At 36.3% G+C, this 22,761-nt stretch overlaps 2 protein-coding genes across 8 annotated transcripts in view; both read right to left on the reverse strand.

The window, feature by feature from the left end:
• Positions 1-3,267: 3,267 nt before the first annotated feature.
• On the reverse strand, positions 3,268-9,214 carry tmem129 (transmembrane protein 129, E3 ubiquitin protein ligase). Its single transcript, XM_088631086.1, has 4 exons — positions 8,972-9,214; positions 7,776-8,250; positions 5,946-6,105; positions 3,268-5,068 (listed from the first exon to the last, which is right to left on the reverse strand). Exons 1-4 carry the CDS (start codon positions 9,174-9,176, stop codon positions 4,820-4,822), a joined length of 1,089 nt encoding a protein of 362 aa, XP_088487212.1. The 5' UTR covers positions 9,177-9,214; the 3' UTR covers positions 3,268-4,819.
• A 4,051-nt stretch (positions 9,215-13,265) lies between these two features.
• slc24a2a (solute carrier family 24 member 2a) overlaps positions 13,266-22,761 on the reverse strand; it is a 97,614-nt gene continuing 88,118 nt past the window's right edge. For all 7 annotated transcript variants that reach the window (XM_088631117.1, XM_088631136.1, XM_088631147.1 and 4 more), the window contains 3 exons: positions 22,210-22,299; positions 19,488-19,654; positions 13,266-17,773 (listed from right to left, as the gene is read on the reverse strand). In XM_088631117.1, coding sequence (XP_088487243.1) covers positions 17,524-17,773; positions 19,488-19,654; positions 22,210-22,299 — 507 coding nt within the window. In that variant the 3' untranslated portion in view covers positions 13,266-17,523. The remainder of the gene's footprint in view (positions 17,774-19,487; positions 19,655-22,209; positions 22,300-22,761) is intronic.

A 22,761-nucleotide genomic window follows, 5' to 3' on the forward strand; every position in this document is an offset into this window, starting at 1 on the left:
CTTAACCCCAACTGCTCCAGGGGTGCTGTATAAATGGCTGACCCTGTGCTCTGATCCCAAGCTTCTTTCTCTGTGCCTGTGTGTCTCATGGAGAGCAAACTGGGGTATATGAAAAGACAAATTCCTAATACAAGAAAGTGTATAAAATACAATAAAGTGATCTTATCCCCTTGCAGGGGACAGCAGGTTTTCTTCAAGGACTTTTCTCTGCTTTGCTCCACTCATTTTCCCATTTATCCCAGCAATTCCCCCAGCTGAGGGGAATCATCCCCATAAAACCCAAAGACGGCTTTCTTTTCTTCTCCTTTCAGCATGGAATAAACCTTTACTTGTTCCTTTGCAGCCTATGCATGCTGACGCAGCTCCCTACTTGAAGTAATTCAGCCCATACAATAAAATAAAACTTGTCAAGAAGTGAATTCAAGAAGTGCTAAAAGAGATTTAATAGGGAAAATCAGCTTTCAAACCATGCAGAAATAAAGAAAGACTAGAATTCCTTATGGGGAATTTCATTAAACTCTATTCACTAAAATTATAAAAATGAGTGAATTAAAAAGATAACTGAAACAACTTTCTGAGCTCTGGGTGTGTTTCCAGCTGTAGAGGGGGGTTATTATAGATGAAAAAAGAAAGATTAGAGCCCAGTGATCATAACTACAACATAGATTGTTTCTAGCCAACAGCATGCAGAACGTGCACATCCTGTACAATGCTGACCACCTGCGCAGTATGCGCCTGACCACAGCGTATGTGTGTTTGCTGCACAAAAAATCCAGTCTAGCTTAAAGGTCATATTGCCTTGGTCGTTTCTGATGAAGACCTTTAACAAAAGTGAGCCCCATGTTTTATGTGGGCTGTGCGAATCTACAGTATAACCCTAACTTAGTGAGAGCAACTATGCTACATGAACAAAAAAAAATACAACATAAAAGTAACATTCTTCTGAGATGTACCACACTTATCATAGTGCATTTCAATGATTGGATTAGAATATGTTGTTGTGCTTCTTATGATGCAGTGATTGGGAATGTAGGGGCTTTGTTTAAATCAGTAAAATTTAGACACACACATAGCATAATTGAATAATTGGCATCCAGTGTGAATGAAATTCTACAGGTGGAACAGAGTTTATATGACTGGCTCTGTGCGTAATTGGTCACTCCTGTCGATTAACAATCTGGTGTATATCAGTAGCCAAGAGGCCAGGGTTGTAGGAGGTTCTGTAGGAGTATAAGAGAGTAAGTAGAGTTTGTATACAGACAATAGAAGCTTTACTGATTTCTGGTATATGATTTGTAACTATGATCTGTAAATTTGTATCCTCTCTATAGCTAGCTTGCCACACAGTGAAATAGCTAAGAACTGTAAATAGCTTTCTACAATTGAATTATTCTGATCCAATTGTATAGTTTTTATGAAACATTATAATTTTTAATTTTATTATAATCTCTGATTATAATAACACATTTCTGATTATATTAAGATTGAATTTCAATTATTATAATTTTAGAGCATGCATTTTAAAATGTGGAAATACTTCAGAGTATCAAAGCTTTGCTTTTCATAATATATGGTTATAAGAGCATCACTATTGAGGGAGCATTCTTCTTTCAGTTAGCTTTGACTTGGTGCATTTCTTTGTTAGTTACAGTATTTATGTCTAGCTACTGTAAATATTAAAACCCAGGATAAAAGATAGAAAAGGCAAAAGAGAAGGAAGGGAGACAGAAAATGTCAGTTAGAGGAAAAAAGGTGCATGCCGGGCAAGAGGTCTTAGTTTGAATCATACTTTAAAACTATATTCTAAGTATTGGAACCTTGTTCCAAGAGAGCTGGCAGTTCTGTTGTTTAAGGAAACTATAATTTCCTTTATAAAGAATCCCCAGATTAAAGACATTCTCGCTGGGTTAAAACTCCAGGTTAACGTGGTTTTAGAAAAGAGAGATAGGGTCTCATTCACTTTGGAGCATCTGGAATTTAAACTTTAAATTAAAGACAGAAAGATTTAACTCTAGGTTGTAACCTGTTTTATTAATGACACAGCTTTATGTCTCTTGTTGGCCTGGGTAGATGCTGTACAAGATTTTTTTCAGTACTGGGTAGTAGTTTAGGTTCTCTGGTTGGTCAGGACGTATGCCTCCGAGACATCTTGTTTGTAAATAGGGTAATTTGTTTGTTGTATGTTGTGTTTAGTTTATAAGATTATTAATAAACATTTGTTTATCCTAGATTGCCTCTGATTTACTACTATTTCCCCAGAACTATGTCAGGAAGCAAAGAACTCAAGGGCATCAAACTACTTAGGTACATTCTTGGCATATCTCTTATATTTTGGGAAGTTCTAATTACGTTTAAATTATCGATTATTGTGCCTTTGCTATATCTATATGTTTGTAAACCTCTATTTGTAACATATTCACATCTTTTTGTGAAGACTTTAAAACACATTCACATTAAGAAACTTCAGATTGTCAATTCTCAACCAAAAGAGCAATTTATGAAGAGGAATTGATCAATTTAAATTATGAACGTCAATCAGAAATGTTTTTTGATGCGTTATAAAAATTAGCTTTTATAACACACCAAAGCACGTAAAACATATTTCACTTCTTCTGTTGTATGGCATTTCAATTCATCCAGATGGAAACACATTTGGGAACAGAATCCTCAATAGTATTTCCAATGGTTGCCTTTAGTAATACGCGGGTCGGCTTTTTTTGACCCGCACGCGCCCGACCTGATCTAAAATCTTTTTTTTTTTTTAACCCGCACTCGCCCGCGGGTCATCACCCGTTGCTATAGTAGTTATTTATATGGTCGATTATTCAATAGGTAGTTGCACCTTTAATATGGTGATGGAAAATCATCATGATTTCTTGTAGCCCACTAAAACAGTGGTGAAGTATAGGAATGTTTGTAGCATAAGGCAATATCTAACATAGAACTTACTCTGTAAATGGTAACAGCCCAAGTTTTATAAGAAACATGAATTAAAAACAAAAAACCTATTTGAAATTACTCCAAATAGAAAAATTATATGTACTGTATATTGCTAATATATTTGTCAACCATCTGAAACGGTCCCAATACTATGATTATTGGGCAGGCAATGCCATGTCTGATGCATTCTGTTATCTATTCGCAGAAACACCTGCTACTAAGGATATTGGCTGATGTTATACGTTTTTTTATAATATAAGCACAGAAAAGAATTAAAGCATCATACAGTACCTGAATAGAAAAAACATAGATTACATGCTGACAACATTTGTAAAAATTCCTTTATTAGCATTCATTTTCAGAATCGGTGACCAGTGATGTGCTATTAAGAAATTTATTGCATACCTCATTAACACCATTGCTTCTGACACAGAAGTGGCTATTTTAGAGTACAGATGTTTCGCTGGTGACCAGCAGAGGTAATTAGAGGACTCAAATCCTTGTCTATGCAGATTATTTTCACTTTGAGGAGTTAAAAAGCTGCTGTGAAAGGTTCTCACATGATTTGCAGACGAGGGGCTTCAATTTGTATCAGTTCTCTTATGAAACTTAGTGCTTGTGTATTCCAGTTATGGGAAGAAAAACATATTATTACAATGAACTTTTCAGTTAATTAGAACCGATACAGAACTGAAATTTCTTTCCTTTCACTTGCCACACAAATAGGTTTTTGAATTCTTTAAAGATGCAATTAATGGACACTCCTCTGATTAAGGTGCTAAACAATCAGGAAAAAGAGAACTGGCACAGTTTAGAATAACAGTCAAAATGATTTCATGCAGTCACAATGACCATGATGTGTTATGGAAATAGAACTAGCTTTCCTAATCAGAGAAGTTGAATAGTCATTCAGTCAGCTACTATACATTTACATGCAACCTGGACTCCACTTTAATTGTGAGTAGCTATTCCATGCCATGTAAACAAGGTATTACAAATAAATCCAGATGTTTTGTGAGAAACTTTTACTGAATATGTGATAATGGATAACACCTTTGTATTCAGGAAACTACTGAAATACTAGACCTTCTAGATACCTTATTTACAATACCAGTATTTTTACCAAACAAAACAAAATATAATGGAAATACTGGAACTTCAATGCATTAGGGTCACCAAAATATGGGGTAATTCCCCAATAACTAGTTTTGTCAATGAAGTAGAATGCAAAGCATTACATTAAGAGACTTAACATATACTGTATCCAGAGGTGCATATTTTAAAAGTTTCACAACAGATTTTTTGCAAGATGTTTCTATTGATGTGCATATTTGTGAATTCATCTTTCTAATATGAAATAAACCATGTAAATCTGGACATATTTGGAATAGCTATTTCTACTATCATGTAAACACAGATTTCAGAATATTGTCTGCATGTAAATATGAAGTGACTTCATGTACCATTTCAGGGGTTACATTAGGAGCCAAGAAAGTAAATTCTGTAGTAAGTTCTGGAATTTAAAAATAGGGAATATGGAGAACAAAAGGACATGGTCACATTTTTCTACAGGAATAGGACTATTATTCTTCCTTTCTAATTTTACAGGATTGTTTTGTTTGTTTTCTTATTTGTATACTTACATATTCTACCATTATATAAATGATTAGTTCTAGCTGTGAAGTGAAGGCAATATATTTCCTTATGAAGTGAAACCTCTCAGGTGAGATTTCAGTAGAATGGAAGACGATAAGGTACAGTACAAGGAAAGGGGGAATTTGATATGAATTCCTCTTAGCCCTCAAATGTAGTTTGAAGAGCATTGTGATGCTACGAATTACCAGAAGTGGTTCCAGAAGTGGAACAGAGGTGTTTTTCTTTACCGCACTACACAACAGTCCAGGATACAGAACCTGGCCCTGCAGGTGGGACAGGGCACTCTGCTGGAGAGCCAGGTCTCTGGGTGCTGCTGGTCCTGGCGACTGGCAAACCACTTGCCCAGACATGTTAAACACCACATAGGTCGACAGTAGCACTGCTGGCACGCCCCATCACTGTTGTCTTGGCACAGTTTCACCAGTTTCATGTTGGCTGTTACCTGCATGCAACCAATACATGGATCTAGATCCTGTCAAAGGAAATGACCAGATACTGCATTAAGTCCCAGATGGGGTAACTCTGATACAACCGTAAAAAATCTCAAAGGGCAGAGCTGTGTATCACGTGTTATCAATCTGTAGACAGATATTTTATCTAGGAGAGTGTCAACACAAATATTTGTCATGCCAGGTAAACGTAACATGCAAGACGTAAACCATAAAACAAATATTAATTCATTTAAGAAAGACATAAAATTGTGAATTAACATTTCCTTGAAAATCTTAGGACTGTTGACAAAGCACACTAAGATGATGCCAGATACAGTGGAGTTTCATGTACTGCAGACAGTTCACTAATCGTGATTTCTTCTCAACACACTGCTGTAACATGAATGTTTTAATCTTTTTACACTACAAATTTCAGTATGTTCTTACAAAACTATAAAAAGAAATACAAAATTCATGTAAAGTAATCAGATATGAATATGACACAGGTCTTCAGAGTGCAAACACATTCTCTGATGAAGTTAATCTTTTGGAGTTTAATTAGTTAAGAAAATGACCGCTGTACTGACAGTTTATCACCACCTACTGGATATTTGTGGGATAGAATTTTGTTGTTTCTTTCTATCTGGATAAGCAAAGATGGAGTTTGCAACATACTAACACACTAACTTATTAAATAATCAGATGTATTTACTGTATATGAATCATTTCTAATTCTCGTGGAACATTTTGTGCACTGTGTGGTACTAATAAAACAGTATTACACACTGTCTTGAAATATCACAGGTGTAATACAAAGAACAACAAATTTAAGATAATTAAAGAAAAAAAACAACCAGAGCTTTCAATTGACCAGGCAAAATAAAAAGCCAGCAGAGTCTGTGCCCTGCAGCGTCTTACCTGGTTACTGGGAAGCGAGTAGCTTTCGTTCACTTCCACGTGGGATTTAAATGTCTCCAGAAAGAGGTCACTGAGGGTCTGGTGGATCACAACATTGGCTGCATTACGAATAGGAGCGTGAAGCTTTTCCCTCAACTCACCGTACTCTGCAGAATTCAACCTGGAAAATTAAATCAATGACTAAAAATATGAAATACAAACATTGCTCATTCAGGTTAGAATGAAATCACGATTTCAACTCTTTCCCCAGCTGGGACTGTCAGTTCTATATGTCGATTCATGTCCTTGAAAGCCACAATCCAGCACATGTTGCGGGGATCTCGAAATAATCAATGGTATGTGGAAAAGTACATTTCCGCTCTTTCAACAAATAATATAAACTGCTGAAGCAGAAACAGCCATTTCAATTTTATCCCCCTAAAATTCCAATAAAAAATAATTGCTCCAAGATCTAGAAAAAAACAAAACAAAATGTAGAAGCTTTTCACAAATAACCAGTACAAATGTCTAAGTTAAAGCAGGAGTTTCAACTTCCTCTCCGATTGAAATACTTAAATGTATCCATGGATGTCCACTGTGTCCTTGGAATCTGGCAGGGTCTATACAAATACTAATACTCTATCAAATAGATTATCTTATTAAATACATTTAACAAGATCTCAAAGAGCTGTACAATAAAAAGTATAAACAAAAGAAGGGGACCTATTGCATATAAACACAACTGACAGTGCATGTTATAATTAAGCTATTTTGCTCCTTGCTGATCTATCTCTATCTAATCTGTCTTTGCTATCCTTGGGGGAGAGAAGCAAAGTGCTACTTTCTCTCTCTCCCCCACACCTGAAGAAGGCTGCACAGCCGAAAACACTGCGGTTCTTTTCTTTTCCTTTCAGCATGGAATGAACCTTCACCTGTTGCTACGCAGCCTACGCGTGCTGACGCAGCTACGTACTCGATAGTGTATTTGACTACAGTATATTTACTTTTCACCACGGAATTAACCTGTATTTGTCCCCTTCTGCCCACACACTGACACCACTCCTTTTCTGAGCCAGTGCTCATGTCAATGTCACAGTCTGTGCTCATGGCAGGCCTCATTAAGCAGATGACTACAAAGTACGCTCTGCACTTTTTGTCTTGGATGTTTCCAAAAGAAAACACCATATTTAACAGGTTGAATTAAAACTGGAGACTGTGCTGCACTGCAAGTGTTCTAGTCCGTCATGGAATGACCCAACTGGAATAAAACCACTGAAAACCCTCAAGTTCAAATAGAACCCAATTTTCCTTCAGCCCTGGTGTCCAATTTTTTATGCCCTTCACTAGAATTAAAGAGCACTGGTGTTTTTGAACCTTTTGGCTGCGTGTTAATTGGTCTGGACTTGCTTATTTCAAAGATCCCGTTATGACATACCCAAAGGGTTGTCAGACAACCCCCTTGCTAAAATGCAGTTTTTTAGGTTTAGCAGCATTTAAGTAAATGATGTAGATTCTAAACAAGACGTCCTTGAAAACATCATGAAAGATCAGAGACCGAATCACAAAGAATACTTTTACAGACACTATAAATCTGTGTAACAGTACATCATGTGAGTCAGAACTTTTTATTCTTACACTCCCACGTTTGCGAAATACCCTGACTCTATGTGCCCTGTCTCTATGTACTAGATAACTAGATCAGTGGCTGTTTAAAACCTCATCTAAGACCTAATTTTTTTCCTTTACTTTAAATACATAGCCTTTACTAAATTAAAGTAAATTCTTAATACTTCTTCAAAGTATTCTGTGATTGCTGCGATGAAAGGCCCTATATAGAGACTAGACTGTCACCTGATATCAAAGGGCTTCACACGGGGATTCACACTAGCCACAGAGATGGTGAGCATCTGCACTGGTGTGTTGGAGTCTGGGGACAGCTCGTGTTGCTTGGACTCAGTGACTGTCAGGTGGATGTCTTGTTGTAGGGCAATGTGGACGCGATAGGTTGTGACCTTCATCACCCAGGTGTCAGTGACGATCACCCTGGCTCCCGGATCGCCGGTCGCAAACTTGTCTATGCGGCGGAACTCCGTGTTGATAGAGGAAGCCACAGCCCTCCAGCTGGACTGAGGCAGGGCGTGGGCGGCCAGAGTCTTGGATATTGGGTGTTTGCCCCACCGATTTCTTGACCAGTAAAACACGAGCATGCCGCTTATCACCGGCAGGGATACTGCGGCGGCGAAGTAGATCCTCCACTCATCGCTCGCCTGGTGAACTCGCCACAGATTCTTGTCCGCCGCTGCCAAGCACATTCCTAAGTAATAACCTAGGGGGGGAAAATAGTGTATGACTTCACGTCCATGTTTTCCTATTAATTGTATTGAACAAACATTAAATATTTATATTTAAAGCAAAACTACGTGGCCATTATAAAACAACGTTCGGAGATTACACATTTCAGTGGAGAGTGATTCATTTTAAGCGCTTTCACTATTAAATATGGATGAATTGCAGAGTGCCAGCGCTTTCACCTGATGGAACTCGGAAAGAAGTATGTTCTGCGCCAGGGCCTCAACCCTGTACGAGCTCAGTTAAGAGAGACGGTCAAAAGCTGTTTTCCCTACACACTACCTATTCTGGAGCTGTATGCTCTGATGCAAATATATGGGACGTTTCAGTTTCAGATTTAAGAAGTCGTGTTTCACGGCTTTCTCAGTATTCAGAGATGCGATTTAGTTTTTGATGACATTTTCAAAACTTTTCCCGAGTCTTGTTTCATTCTGGTAGAAGCTAATGCGTAAATTACAGTTCGTAGATTTAAAGTGATACAATTAAATAAAAACCGCGAAAAACTAACAGACAAGATGAGGTAATTAAAATGGAGATTATTTTTCCTTAAAAGCTCATTCTTTGATCTTTCATTTCGTAGCAAATATAAATTTTCTCTGTTTCTCAACTGTCTAGTTAAAATTTAAACAAATAAAAAGCCAACTAAGGTTTCCAATTTGTGATGTTTTTCTATTAGCAAATATCCAAATTTCACTTACCAAGTGGCAACACGGAATGAACTAGGATTGTAACACTAGTTCTCCTAATGTGATATTGAACGAACCCTAGATCTTCGCTCCCAAGCCACCCCGAAAAAATGTTTTGTACTGTTACTCCCGCCGATCGGAATTCATTTGGAGTTAAGACAAAGCAAACTACAAACACAACATATGCCAAACTAAATGTAACTTCAGGATGCTCCATGTTTACAAGAAGCCACTACATACACCACTGCCACAGACTTCCTGTGTCAGCAGGGAATTGTGGGATTTGTAGTTCTCAGTTGTATAATTTGTGTAAAGCTTAAGAGGATTTAGACGAATTACTAGAGTAGACTTAGCAGTAATTAAAAAAAAAATCTTTTAAGTACACGTTCTGGACTTACGTGTTTAATACGTCTTTCATGTATGTTATTCAGTCTATGTAATGCTAGCAGCCATATCACCCTGCAACTCACAACAGGTAACCTAGTGTAAATCTGGCCAGTGGCTGCATGGGAGAGGTATTAGAGAGGCCAGTGGGGGGGGCGCTCATCCAGCACTCGGTGTGGGTCCTAGTGCCCCAATATAGTGATCAGGACACTATACTGTAAAAAAGGTGCTGAATGAGATGTAAAAAATTCAGGGTGTTTCTTGCAAATAGTGAAATTGCTTTTCACTGATAGACCTGATTTTAAAGTTAATTTTAGAGGATGAAAAAATATATTATTGAGTGTCTTCTAGATAGAGCAACATATTTTTGCACTTTTTTTAGGAGCACAATGACTACTGGAAGAACAGGTATGCCTGTATGATACAATCTGCACATTGTGGGATGCAGATAATTCATGTCAAATGTCATTCACCTGTAAGAGTGATGTTGAAAATTTATCTTTTAAGTTAAGTTAAGTTCTTTTAAGTTTTTTCAGTATTTCATTTTCAGTATTCTTCTTCTTCTTCTTCTTCTTCTTCTTCTTCTTCTTCTTCTTCTTCTTCTTCTTCTTCTTATTATTATTATTATTATTATTAATAATAATAATAATTGCTTACACTTATATAGCGCTTTTCTGGACACTTCACTCAAAGCGCTTTATAGGTAATGGGGACTCCCCTCCACCACCACCAATGTAATATCTTTTTACAGTTTCACCTACCTGTAGGATTGTAGATTGCAATATTCTTGTATGAATCTTCTTTATACTGTATATAAAATGAGGAGTTGAAAAGTGAAGTGGTAATTTAATTTTCTCTGCACATTTCACAGAAATCAAGGAACTATTCCCAGATAACAGCATAAAGCATGTAGAAAGTGCCCCCATGTGTCGGTATTAAGTATGTACATTTTGGACTGGCACAGAACACAAATAGATATCTTATAGAGGTGGTTATGAGGAGTGGTCATTGTCCTCATCCTACCAGCAAAGGGGAAGTGCTAAAACAAAGCCAGTATGTTATGAAAACCAGCCCTCAAGATGATAATTTCCAGTTCTATTCAAGATGTCTAGTGTGATGATGCTGTGCCTTAGTGTTCCCATGTGATAATTGCATGTTGGTGCTGTGCTAATGAGATGTGATGATGCTATGCATTAGTGAGCCATCCATTTTCTAACCACTTCTTCCATTGCAGGGTTGCAGGGGAACCAGAGCCAGTACATCTTTGGACTGGTGGTAGACACTGGAGCACCCGGAGGAAATCCATGCAGATATGGAGGGAACTCCATACTGATAGCTACCCAGGTCTGGAATTGAACCCAGGGCTCCAGAGCTACAAGGCAGGAATAGTAAACCACTGCACCACCAAGCCATGCATTTTAGCAGTCTACTAAATGTTAATGGTATATGACTGCTGTTTTAAGGGTGTGAAGGTGTTGTGCTTACAATGTGGTAACCATATGTTGTGTTGTTTGCAGTCGAGAAGCGCAGGAACTCAAATCACTCAAGGAGAAGTCTAAAGGTGAGTACTGGGCAGAACCTCCCTTACCTCAGTGCATGGAGAATGGTGTACACGTTGTATTGAGATTCCTTTAATAAATGTTCCCGTTTATTTACAAGACAACCATTCCTACATGGAAACCTGTGGAATATCAAATAAACAGTCGATATCCCAACAATCTCTCAAATCTAGACTGGAGAACAAAGAATGGTCCTGGAAAAGTCCACATTGAGGAAATCCAAAAGCCAGTGCTGCTGGGAACTGCTTACACATTACAGCCTGCTCATTCTTTGTTTCCAAAGGTTCCATGTAAACATGAACCAAAATGGTAACACTATAACAACAACAAAAATGTTGCTAATGGTGTTATGCTCATATCTTCAGGATAATGCTCAGACCTCTGATTGTGTATGTGTTATTTTATTATCTGTATTTTTGCCTGTATCTGTATCTCACAACAATCTTGATCATGTTCATGTTCGTTTACTGCTGCTGACATCTCTCTTTCCCTCAGCTGTTTCTTATATAATGAGTTCATAAACTTCACTGAAGGATTCATTATGGGCCTGGACCGCTTCTTCTAGAACCAGCCCCAGTCCAGCAAAGATTGAAAATCTTGATCCGACTTTATTCAATGGATATTTTGTATGTTGATAAAGTACTGTAATTGGCCGATCCCACAGCCTTCAGGGTCAGACCTGAACTGTCTTAACTCTAGTAGACAACACAAGTAATGCCAGTAAAGTCAGGTCTGTAAGTGTTTCTATTTCTCTCCTCTGTGGACTCTCCCACTGGCTCTTTCTCAGACTATCAGGACAAGCTTTATCTCTATGTTGTGGCCAGCTGGTCAGTTCTGGTTTACACCCTTCACAACCTTCCTGGGATAGGCGCTGATCTATTTCCTGTTTCTGTTGATGCTTGCTACTGTCCTGATGGTTGATTTCAAGCAGTCAATCTGCTTGAACAGCCCTCCTGCAAGGGGGAAAAAGGAGCTGGTCCTATACTTCTAGCTTTTTATCCTAGTCTTTGAGGAGATACAACAGGGATTGGGGGTTTATTATAATTTTAAAATTATATTCAGAATAATACATTCCCAGATGCGTTAGTTGATCATTTTGTTGATCACCTGTCTGATATTTGTCAGTGTAGACCACAAACACAACAGGGTGGATAAGTAATTGAAACACAAAATGTAGAAATGGTCACAGAACTCCAAGAATACCTTCTGATTATACTTTAAGTGCTATTGATTATCTTTAGATTCTATTTAGAATCTAATTTCTGAGAAGCTCTTTCTTCTCAAAAAGTAAGCCACCTATTCTCTTTCCTAGGGTTACTAATGTATTGTGGAAGACTCATTCCACACTTAGCAAGCACTCTTAAGACATTAAATGAACATTTCAGTGGTTACAAACTTGGAAATGGACAGAGGCTTGTAATACTCCGTTTCACAAAGGTAAGGAATCCTTGCTAAATTCAGAGGTCTTTTGACCCATCCTTACCTCTCCAAATGGCATATGATGCCTCTCCTTATGTTGTAAGAACAGAGGTATCGCACATTATGCCTTCAGGAGAAGAGAAACCCATTGCTTTTGCATCATGAACCTTCAGTGTACCCAAGAAAAACCATGCCCAGATTAAACGTGTTGCACTGGAAATTCCACTGGTTCATGTTTGGACAGAAGTTCACACTTCTCACTGGTTAGTGCCGCCTGAGGTCAATATCTGGAGTTCACATACAATATGCATTCCCTCCATGGCTGCGAGCGGCATGGGACATCTCTCTGCATACACCTATGAAAGAAAGTATACAAAATCAGCTCTGCAGAGAAATGCTGACGATATGTCAAGATTGCCTTTACCAGTCACCCATTCTGAGGCGGTGCAGAAAGACATCTTTCCTGTGGGTAACACACCTACCTCAGTTAACCAGGATGAATTCCTAAGTGAATCCTTTGGATCAATAATCATTTAAAGGTATCTTCAATTAGTGAAAAAGCATGTAATAAAGCCAATAATAATATCATATAACATGTAATTGGATCTTCAGGACCAGGTTATAAGGACTAAATCTTGAGGAACAGAGATGAAGGGTTTGGATCCCCGGTGTTAGAGGTACAACCGAGGAATGGGCACCCCTGGCGCTGGAATAAAACCCGTACTAGACTGAAGGCATCGATGCACTTCCTCCGAACCAGCAAAATAGATTTGCTATAAAATGTCAGTAAAAATAAACTATTTTTCTTTTATAATAATTTCTATTATCTAACTAAAATTAGTAACTCAGGAATTCAGTGAATTATGTATTATAATTTTTCCAAACCCTCCATCTCTGTTTATTATATATTATGGAAGAATCAATAAATTGAAACCAAATGTTAATTATATCATTTCATGGAGTACTTTATTTCCATAATATTTTAATACATATTTTATGCATTTTTACATAAATACCATTTAATAGATTCAAGTAAACAAGAGTATATATTATATGGTTATATATATTATATATATGTCATTGAAAAGAAATCTTACACATACACAATAACAGTGCAAGATCATGTTTTAGGAAAAACATGTATCATCCCATGTAATTTCAATAGCCTATGTACAAAGTAACATGGTGCTAAGTATTTCACAGTTGTAATGCATTAATTCAACATCCACGTTATATTGTATATATATCCATGCTTCTGTGAATTTTATTCTCTTCTTACATGTTAGTTATCGAGGGTGAAAACCAACTCGCTTAATGTGCACTTTTAATTCAGAAACAAAGCCTACTACTGAGCCCTCTTGATGCATTAATTACAAATGTCCATGATGGCCTCTAAATGACCTGCAAATTTCAATGCTGTAAATACACACGTATTAGATAAGGAAGGAATAATACACTTTTAATACACATCAGCTGTGCAAATCTGTGAATAACATTAGTTTGCATCACTCGTGTGACATAGACTAGATTCTATAACTAAACAATGAATATTATATAGGTATTCAGCTGTGAGGTCTATTTATCCTATCTTAATGATGCGAGTCCAGAGGCAATATACTAATCTATTTTACCACTGGAGTGTTAACTGTACATTTGTGACTTAAATTACACTATGAAGCAACTTGTACAATACTAAAGGTTAATAGTCTTGCAACAAACACTATATTCTTGACTTCCTAAAGTGACGCATGCTCTTGATGACAGAAAAACCGTAATTTTTCTTACATCTGCTCACATTAACAGAGCAACTCATTATACTGTCGTAATCTACTTTTGGGAAAGCAACTTAAGCATTGACGTCGGCAATGACACATCTATGATTAAATTTTGATGTTATAATTTCAGATTATATGACGTTACAAAAAACTTTAGTGGATTTATGTTGGTGGATTGCAAATGACTGCAATATCTTTTATGCTTTCAATAACATGAGTGAAAGAAATAATATTCTGTACCAATCAAATACCTCCAAACATAGATTTTCCCTTTCAATTTAAAATGTTAAAAAAAAACTTCAACAAAGAACCAGCTGTGGTTTGGTATTCTTAGAAGCTTTCAAATGTTTAAAATGTAATATTTATACACTACTATTTACAAAATCAATCAGAAAATTGCAATATATGTGTACTCTAAAACCTTAATTTATTTTGTAATTGAGTATCCAGAGCATTGTTAATGCAGGCAATTAGATGAATTCTTAGTGTAGCTTTCAAATATTTGCATTTTGTTGTTATATATTTGCACAAAGCTGCTTAGACGTTGCAAAGTATTTCACCATGATGTCACTTTGAAACTCAGAGTAATGTAAAAACAAAAATAAAAAAAATAAACAATACTAAAATGGATTAGGTTTCACAAAAAATGTTACAGACACAAGCTATTAGATGTTATCCAAGTATTGTCGTTTCGGCATAAAAAAACAAAAATGTATGTTTTAAAAATAAAAACTTCCCCCATTCAAACATGTACTGTATGGTTTGACTATGGAATCTGAATTCTGCATTGGCTTGGTGAGTCACAAACAAACCAAGGTTTCTGATTGGTCAGTTGAACCAAATACTAATGACAATATTCATTTGTAGGAAAGAAGGCAATAAATATGTACTTTACCAATTCTGTAAATTGATATATGATTATGAATAAAAATCATAAGCATATAACAATGTACAGAATTGGTAAAGTACATTGATCAAATAAATACATTTGTAATTTATATACATTTAATTCTAACCATTAAGATTTGTATTATCCTGTGAAAAAGAAATACTGTTGATTGTGTATATAAATATAAATGGATTGCATGTATCTGTTTGAATCATAAACACTGATTTACATTTAGTCAAAAGTTTCAGATTGAATACAATTGGATGCATTGCTTTGGATAATCTAGTTGAAAACAAAACCTAGCTTTAGTTTTTGTCAGGAAATTGATCTCCTGTTATTTCTGCTTAGACTTTTTTGGGAATTAGTTACAGGAGCCGTAATTTCTTTGTTGTGCTTGGACCATGCTGCCCTAAATTGTTTTATACAGGCCTAATCCCACTGAAGTGGGCAAAATAGATGACACAATTTTAGATGGCCATTTAAAATGTCTGTGGTAACAATCTGCATAAAAATATCTGCATACTCTCAACAGAAGTTCACGGAATATGTTAGATTAAACCTGAAGAAAAAGACTAAATGAAGGTGGACTTAAGGGATTTAAAGTAAAAAAGGTCTAACGTCAAACCCACAAAAACAGATAAGCACTAGAAAAAGAATGGAAAATCTAGACTGAGTACTGAGCTAATATGCTGCGATGAGATTAAATTAATATACTCCATAAATGTTTAAGAGACTATTTCATATTTTTTTTTGTCCTGATCAATTCTGTCTTAACATTGAAGTATTTTGCATTTGTTTGGTTGAAGTATTTAGTATTTATTTGAAAATCCCCAATTTGGCAATGTATGCTTTAAGGTGTTGGAGTATGTGTCATCAACAGGGGCTGACAAACTGCTTTTTTAAGGTTAGAGTGAGTTTTATATCTACACAAACTGGAAAAAAAACATCTGAAAGCTCTCCACTGAGGAATTACCCCTAATTTAAATCATTCTGAAGCTTGGTTTCAACAGGATAATGTACACTTAAAACAAAAAGTGTATCACACGCTAGTATTTTAGCAAAAAACATTCTTTTGTTCTCAGTTGAACTTTTGATCCAGGAATGAAAGTCTGAAAAAGTAGTAAATCTTGATTTTGCTTTCAATACAATATTTCCTTAAAAGCTATCCAGAATATTACCTTGCACTGAAGTATAAGAGGCTGCCTAATACTTTAAGCTGAAGCTATATATACAGACCCACCTTTGTAGTATAAGATGCAATTAATTTAATTTTTACACATGCTTTTTTGAAAGAGAAATGTAGGAAATGTTAGTTATATCTAAACATTTTTTTTAACTTTTATATATGGTTGCATCCTCCAAAAGCAATGAATTACTGCAGTTTTTATTACAGATGACCTCTTGTTGTCCGTTAGCAGTGTGAAAAGATGAACTAAATTAAATGTTTTATAAATGTTACAGATATAACACTCAACGTGAAGGAGTACTTGATCACCACAATTAATGAATAAACCCTTTAAGGAAACTTAGTTTGTTATATAGGCATTGACTTTAGAAGAACATAATCAGTTTTGATGGCAGGCTTCACATTATACGTGATGAATTTTACTGCCTCCTACCTGACTCAATCAGAACCCCCTTCACACACACAAACAACCACCATATGCATTACCCTAAGTAGATCTGACATCCACTTAAGATGACAAATTTAGTATTTGTTCACTGAATTTATGAGCAAGAAAAGGAAGTTTTTAGTTTCAAACACTTCAGAAACGTCTGTGCCCGCTAGAACAGCTGATGACAGTTTGGAGTTAGCTACTTCTACAGCTGCGTGTGTAACACTTTGTCTTGTGTCACAAATCTGCTAAATAAACAGTTCAAAGGGATGATTAGCTTAGCTTTCGCCATGGGCTGGAACATTATCTAGAACGTGTATTTGTTATAGCCCCCATCTTATTCATTTATCCAAGCTTCTCTTCTGCAGTGATTTTTCACTTAAGTGTCTGTAGAATAGTTCAGATGAACAGTAGCAGTCACACATTTTCCAGACAAAGGATTTTGCCTTTCAGAATAGCACCAGATGTTCACTTTTCACGGTTTTCTGATGCCTTGCCTTCAGCACATGCATATTCAGAGTGTATGTTAAATGCATGTTCATCCAACCATTAATTTGAATTTAAAAGACAAAGTTCAAGCCTCTGAACGTTTATGGTAGTCTTTGTTCTGCCCTCAGAATTGCTGAGAAGATCTTCTCTTTGAATCCACCACAGCAACAATTCAGTGCTATTCGGTTATTTTTTCTCTTCTTCTGTCATTCATTTTGTTCAATATAATTTTGTATTTCAGACATAACGAACCCACCTATCAGGAGGATAGGGACCTTAGGCCAAGTCTTGTGTTGTTCATGTCAAAAAGTCAGGAGAGTCCGGTCCGTGCTTTGGTTCAGCCACTAAATCCAGCCCGCTCTTCCTTCCCAAACTCCTGCTTCCTTCTTTCCTTTATGAAATGAAAAATACTCTATGGAAAGTGTGGGGCAGCTCAGATGGAGATTGGGCACACAAGGATTTTGTCCTCCAGCATTACGCTGACCACTAGGAACACAAAGTAGAGCAGGAACATGATTAAACCCAGGATCTTGCTCATCTTCCACTTGCACGCAGCGATGGAACCAATGACAAACAGCAGCATGAGGAAGAGCAGCACGATGGCACAGAAGAGCCCATTGCTGCTGACTGCCACGGGGGCCATGTTGTTGATAAAGGAGTATAAGAGCCATGGCAGAGGAAGTCTGTGGAAAAATTAAAGAAAGGAAAAGCAGAACATCAGGCTACATATCTTACAAATCATCTGTCGTACAAAGCATTGACCTTTAATAAGAAACAAATATGTGAAGAACATTCTTACAAACTAGGGGTGCCAGGAAATAACCTGAGCGTTTGGTCAAAATTGAGGCACGTGGGAAATGGCGTGAATTCTTTTTAGTCTCTGGCACAGCCCTGGTTGTAAATAAATTTCCTTGTCTTTTCTCTCCATTACTCTGTAGATATTCTGTGCTCTAATGTTTTTTCTTTATTATCATTCTAATGATTTACCATGAAGTTAATCAGAGTAAATCAGAAACTTTGATCTGTGTTTACCTGCCTCTTAGTCCACCAAACACTACAACACAAATGTTATTAGATTTTACAACCCCATCTCATAATACTTTAATGTATTTTCTAGAGTTGCTTAAATATTATCGAAAGAATTATTTCTGAATTTTAAATGGTAGTTTAATCACTATTGCTCCAGTAGGCCCCCATTACTACAGGAAGCAGCATCTTGGCAGTTGCTAGACTGTTTCTGTTACTGTTTTTACTGTTTTTTCAATTACTAAAAGATTAGAATCTTACCTGAATACCTCTTTCTATTTTCCTGCCTTTTGACTACTCAAGAAAAATACTTTTGAATAAATAATATGAGGTTGGATGTTTTCAACTATTTTAATTTTTTTAAAATCAATAAACGCCTGAATATGAACTCATGTATCATTCAAATATCCTGAATATAAATTTCAAACAGATCCACTGCTTATGTGTAAAACTGCTTTGACATATCACATTGTGAGTGTGGTATGAAATTTAGTGCTTTACTTTGACTCATTTACTAAGTTTTACAGTGACATGAAGTAGAATATAATGCTTGATAAACTGTCTTGACTAAGCTTTAGTAAGGTTTTTCCCAAGGGAAGAGTATTACATTTGGCAAAATTACAAATTACACCACAATTAATTAAATGTTTGCCTCAAAATCAAGACCTTAATTTTGGATTTGAATTGGTGGCATGGTGCTGTGGCAGTTAGTGCTCCTACATCACAGCTCATGGTTTCCTCTCACCTCCAAGGGCATGCTGGTTATGTTAACTGCTGTCTCTGTGTGCATATGTGTGTCTGTGCCCAGCAATAGGCTAGCGTTCTGCACCCTGTGCTTATTGGATAAGGTCTACTAGGAATAAACAGCTTTCCTTTCCATATGAATTTAGAATCACCTATTATTTTTTACACATTAGAGGCAGCACATTCTCAACTGATATTCAAAGCTGACTGGAGGAGAAGCACACAGGGGTCGCTGTATTACTGAGAGCCAAGATAGTCCACTCTAAGCTCGGCGGCATTCAGCCAATTATGTGTCACCTCATGCGAAATCCACAGTTGACACAGTTGAATAATATTGTTACAGGCTTAAACCTGGGATCGTAGAGCTTAACCTGTATTTGGGCAAGCGCCTTTACTGGTAGAGCCAATTTCAGCAACTGATAATGAATACATGGATGACATATTTCCCATCATGGGAAAATGGTTTACTGGAAGGCCTTTCAGCAAGGACTTACAGTCATGCTTTAGTAGTTACAGTATATCAGTATGAGGAAGATTCGTCTGCAGATCACGTGATTTATGTGAACTGATCTTAAACTCCTGTGTTGAATATTTCTAAGAAGAGAATGGAGGAACAAAGTTACTCACCCAACAGTGATGTCAAAAATATTACTGCCCACAGAGCTGGACACGGCCATATCGCCAAGCCCCTTGCGTGCCACAATGACACTTGTGATTAGGTCAGGAATTGAGGTACCAGCTGCTAATATTGTCAATCCCATAATCTCTTCTGTAATCCCTATGGTCTCTCCAACCTGCAGAAGAAGATTTTTGTTGCAATGAAATTCTGTAAAGACTAAAATCTTGTTTGCAATGGAACCTGTTATGCCACATACTGTATCTTATGTTATTTTTCCACTGTTGCTTCACTCCTTTGGGATGAATGGTATCTGAAGTCCTCGCCACTCACACCCCTTCATATAATGCAATTATTTAGGCATTAGAATATGTGGTTTAACTTTAAGTTATAAGCACCCTAGTTTCCAGGTCAAAGAGGCAATAGGCATTTAAGGTAATGCATGTGTGGACTGTAAACTGACTGATAGAAAACAATATCTGAATACTTCAACTGGGTGATGTAATTTGTGTATTGGTGAAGAAATAGATAAGTATCTACAACAGATCCAGGTTTCTTACTATTTTATATCAATGATTACGTAGTTAGCAAACTAGTGAGTGTGCATATAATGCTCAAATACAAGGATTAGTCAATACTGTAGACACAGCAAGGGAAACTCAAAATGATTCAGGCAAAATTCAAGACCTTGCAAACATCAGGCAAGTAGACAAATGCAGAGTATCACTTGCAAATAGCAAAAACAATCTATAATACAAAATGAAAAATTTCAGATATTTGTTTTGGTCCATCAGTTACATCTTCTAAACAATGTGGAAAGGAAAAAAAATGTTAAATAATCTTAGGACATGCACTGCATTTAAAAGATGTTAAGATATTAAGCTGTAACTGTCAATCCAAACAATCAATGTTCAAAAGCAACAGCAGTATATAAGAGCTCTTCAAAGAAGACCACACTTCAAAGAATCTGACTTTAATACCATACTATTTATACATACAACAAAAAAGACACGAAATGTTGAAAACTTGCCATTCTTCCATTATGTTTCAAATTACACTGTAGTTATTTTTTGGCATAATGACCATGCACTATGGAATCACTTTCATTTTTAAAACATTTTTTTTCCTTAAAATATAAAATCTGGAAAGGTTAATAGAATCAGTGTCATTGCAAAATTAAATACAAAGCACCACAACATTTCACACCTTTTACACAAGGCAAATAATATGAGAAGTGCCGGCAAGTAATAAGACATATGCTCATTGTGGTTTCTTTGCTCAAGAAATATCAAACAAACCAACCAAGAATACAAGAATACAACACTGCATCCACCCAAATAACACAAGCAAACTGACCTCTAGAAGAGGTAACTCTTAGTAGCAAACTACTTTCGGATTTGTATTTCTTAAGAACAGGATTTAAGACATTGAGAATGCTGTCATGATATTAATAGCTCCCTTCCTATACATATCCTATAGTCAAAAATATAATTTCTAATGCAATTTTCTCTTTGTTACATTTACACATTTCCTTTAAATACAAGTTCACTTTCCTTTTTCTAGACAACATCATTAACTAAGATGATAATTAAGAAATGGCTCTTGATCGGCCTTCTGGCACTTTCTCTGTTTTCAGCTCAATCAAATACCTTCCAAAAGATATAAGCTGCTTATACTGTATTTCTGGACCTGGATTAATCCGGCTTTCTCAGCACAATTACCTCATAGCCTGGAAAGGGTTCGCAGGTTCTCACTCTCAAATGAGAGGCACCATCTTCTTACACTCAACATGCTGCACTGTCTCTGCAAAGTTACATACTTCGACTTCTGTTTCTGCAGAAGGTGTTCAGTTGTATTTAATAATTTGTGGTACAGTATACGTTAAGATTACATTTTACAAAATGTTAAGCAATGATACATCCTTTTGTATGACTGCTTAACTTAAATTCCAGAATTCCCACCTTTTCTTTATTGGTGAGACAAGTTAAGAATAGATCATTTAAATCAGTGTTACTCACTCCTAATTCTGAAGGGATACAGTCCACCAGTGTAGTCCTCAGTGAGTGAAAAAATGGCAACTTTAATAAACTCCTAAGTGACCAACTGATTGAAATCAAGTCATTAAGATGCCAGGGTGGAGTGAAAACAAGAAACCATGGTCCTGGAGGGCTGCTCTGAGTGGCTTATTAATGATTTAAGAGCTCAGCTGTTTTTATTGCAGGCATTGCAGATGAAAGAAAACAGAAAATCTGCATAAGGGCTTTGGAACTGCCCAAACTGAAGCATAACATTTTGGTTACAACAGAATTGTTAGAAAAAAAATAGTGCAACATACACATAAAGAACATAGATATGACTTAGACTTTGAGGCTCTACAGAACAATCTGTCACATCTGCAGTTCCTAAAATCCAAGTACTTTAAAGCCCTCAGGCTTCAAATCATTAAAAAAATGTGACTTATAAGACTCCCTGGCTTGGGGATCTCCAGAACTAGGACAAGAAGCACCTGCAGTATGGTTTAAGCCAAAATGTTAGGTACAAAATTCCAAATGAACATTTTTCTTAAACAAAAACACCAATATGTTAAGTTAACATTCCAAAAATGACAACATTAAGAAGTAATTAGATTTAAAATTTAAACCACATGTGGTATTTAGAACAGTTTTTTATAGACAAAGCATTCAGTAGGTAAAAAGGTATGGCAATGATTCAGAAATCAGAATTTCTTCTTACCTGATGAGCCCACCACACCATGAGATAGGAAAATCCTGCAATCCAGCAGATGGAGCCAAAGAACGTAATGGGAAAGAACCTCTTTGAAGTCTGCAAGACATCAAGAAGCATCTTTGTTTAAAACAAAATAATTAAAATTGTAATGCCACCTCACATTTCCTACAAATGTAATGTGTCCTATAATATAACCTAAATGTGTAATATTATATATATATATGTGTGTGTGTTATGCAATATAATTAATATAATACACACTACATTATTCTTAAGGAACTGATAAGGTTATTTGAATTGGTTTTAACTAAAAAACTAACTCATAATAACAGATGAATCTGATTTGTTAAAAGCCTTGTACAGTATTTTATCTGTTTGTTAGTTACCACAGTCCTGTTCATATCTTTTATCTGTAATGCTTTTTTTTTTACCATTTCACTTTTACACTTTAAACTGAGAAGTAAATCTTTTTCTAGTTTATGGCATTTTGTAGAACATAGCATTTCCATTACAGCACAATGAATGGCTGGATTAAAGCAGTTTGCGAATTTCTATTAA

Source organism: Lepisosteus platostomus, chromosome 1, assembly GCF_059453375.1.
Source record: "Lepisosteus platostomus isolate fLepPlt1 chromosome 1, fLepPlt1.hap1, whole genome shotgun sequence".
Taxonomy (NCBI): Eukaryota; Metazoa; Chordata; class Actinopteri; order Semionotiformes; family Lepisosteidae; genus Lepisosteus; species Lepisosteus platostomus.

Excerpts from the sequence above, each read along its gene's own strand:
- tmem129 (XM_088631086.1), bottom strand. The coding sequence starts at position 9,176 with ATGGAGCATCCTGAAGTTACATTTAGTTTGGCATATGTTGTGTTTGTA. Across the intron at positions 6,106-7,775 it reads GTGAAGCCCTTTGATATCAG|GTTGAATTCTGCAGAGTACG; the intron begins GTGACAGTCTAG and ends TTAATTTTCCAG. Across the intron at positions 5,069-5,945 it reads ACTCGCTTCCCAGTAACCAG|GATCTAGATCCATGTATTGG; the intron begins GTAAGACGCTGC and ends TTCCTTTGACAG.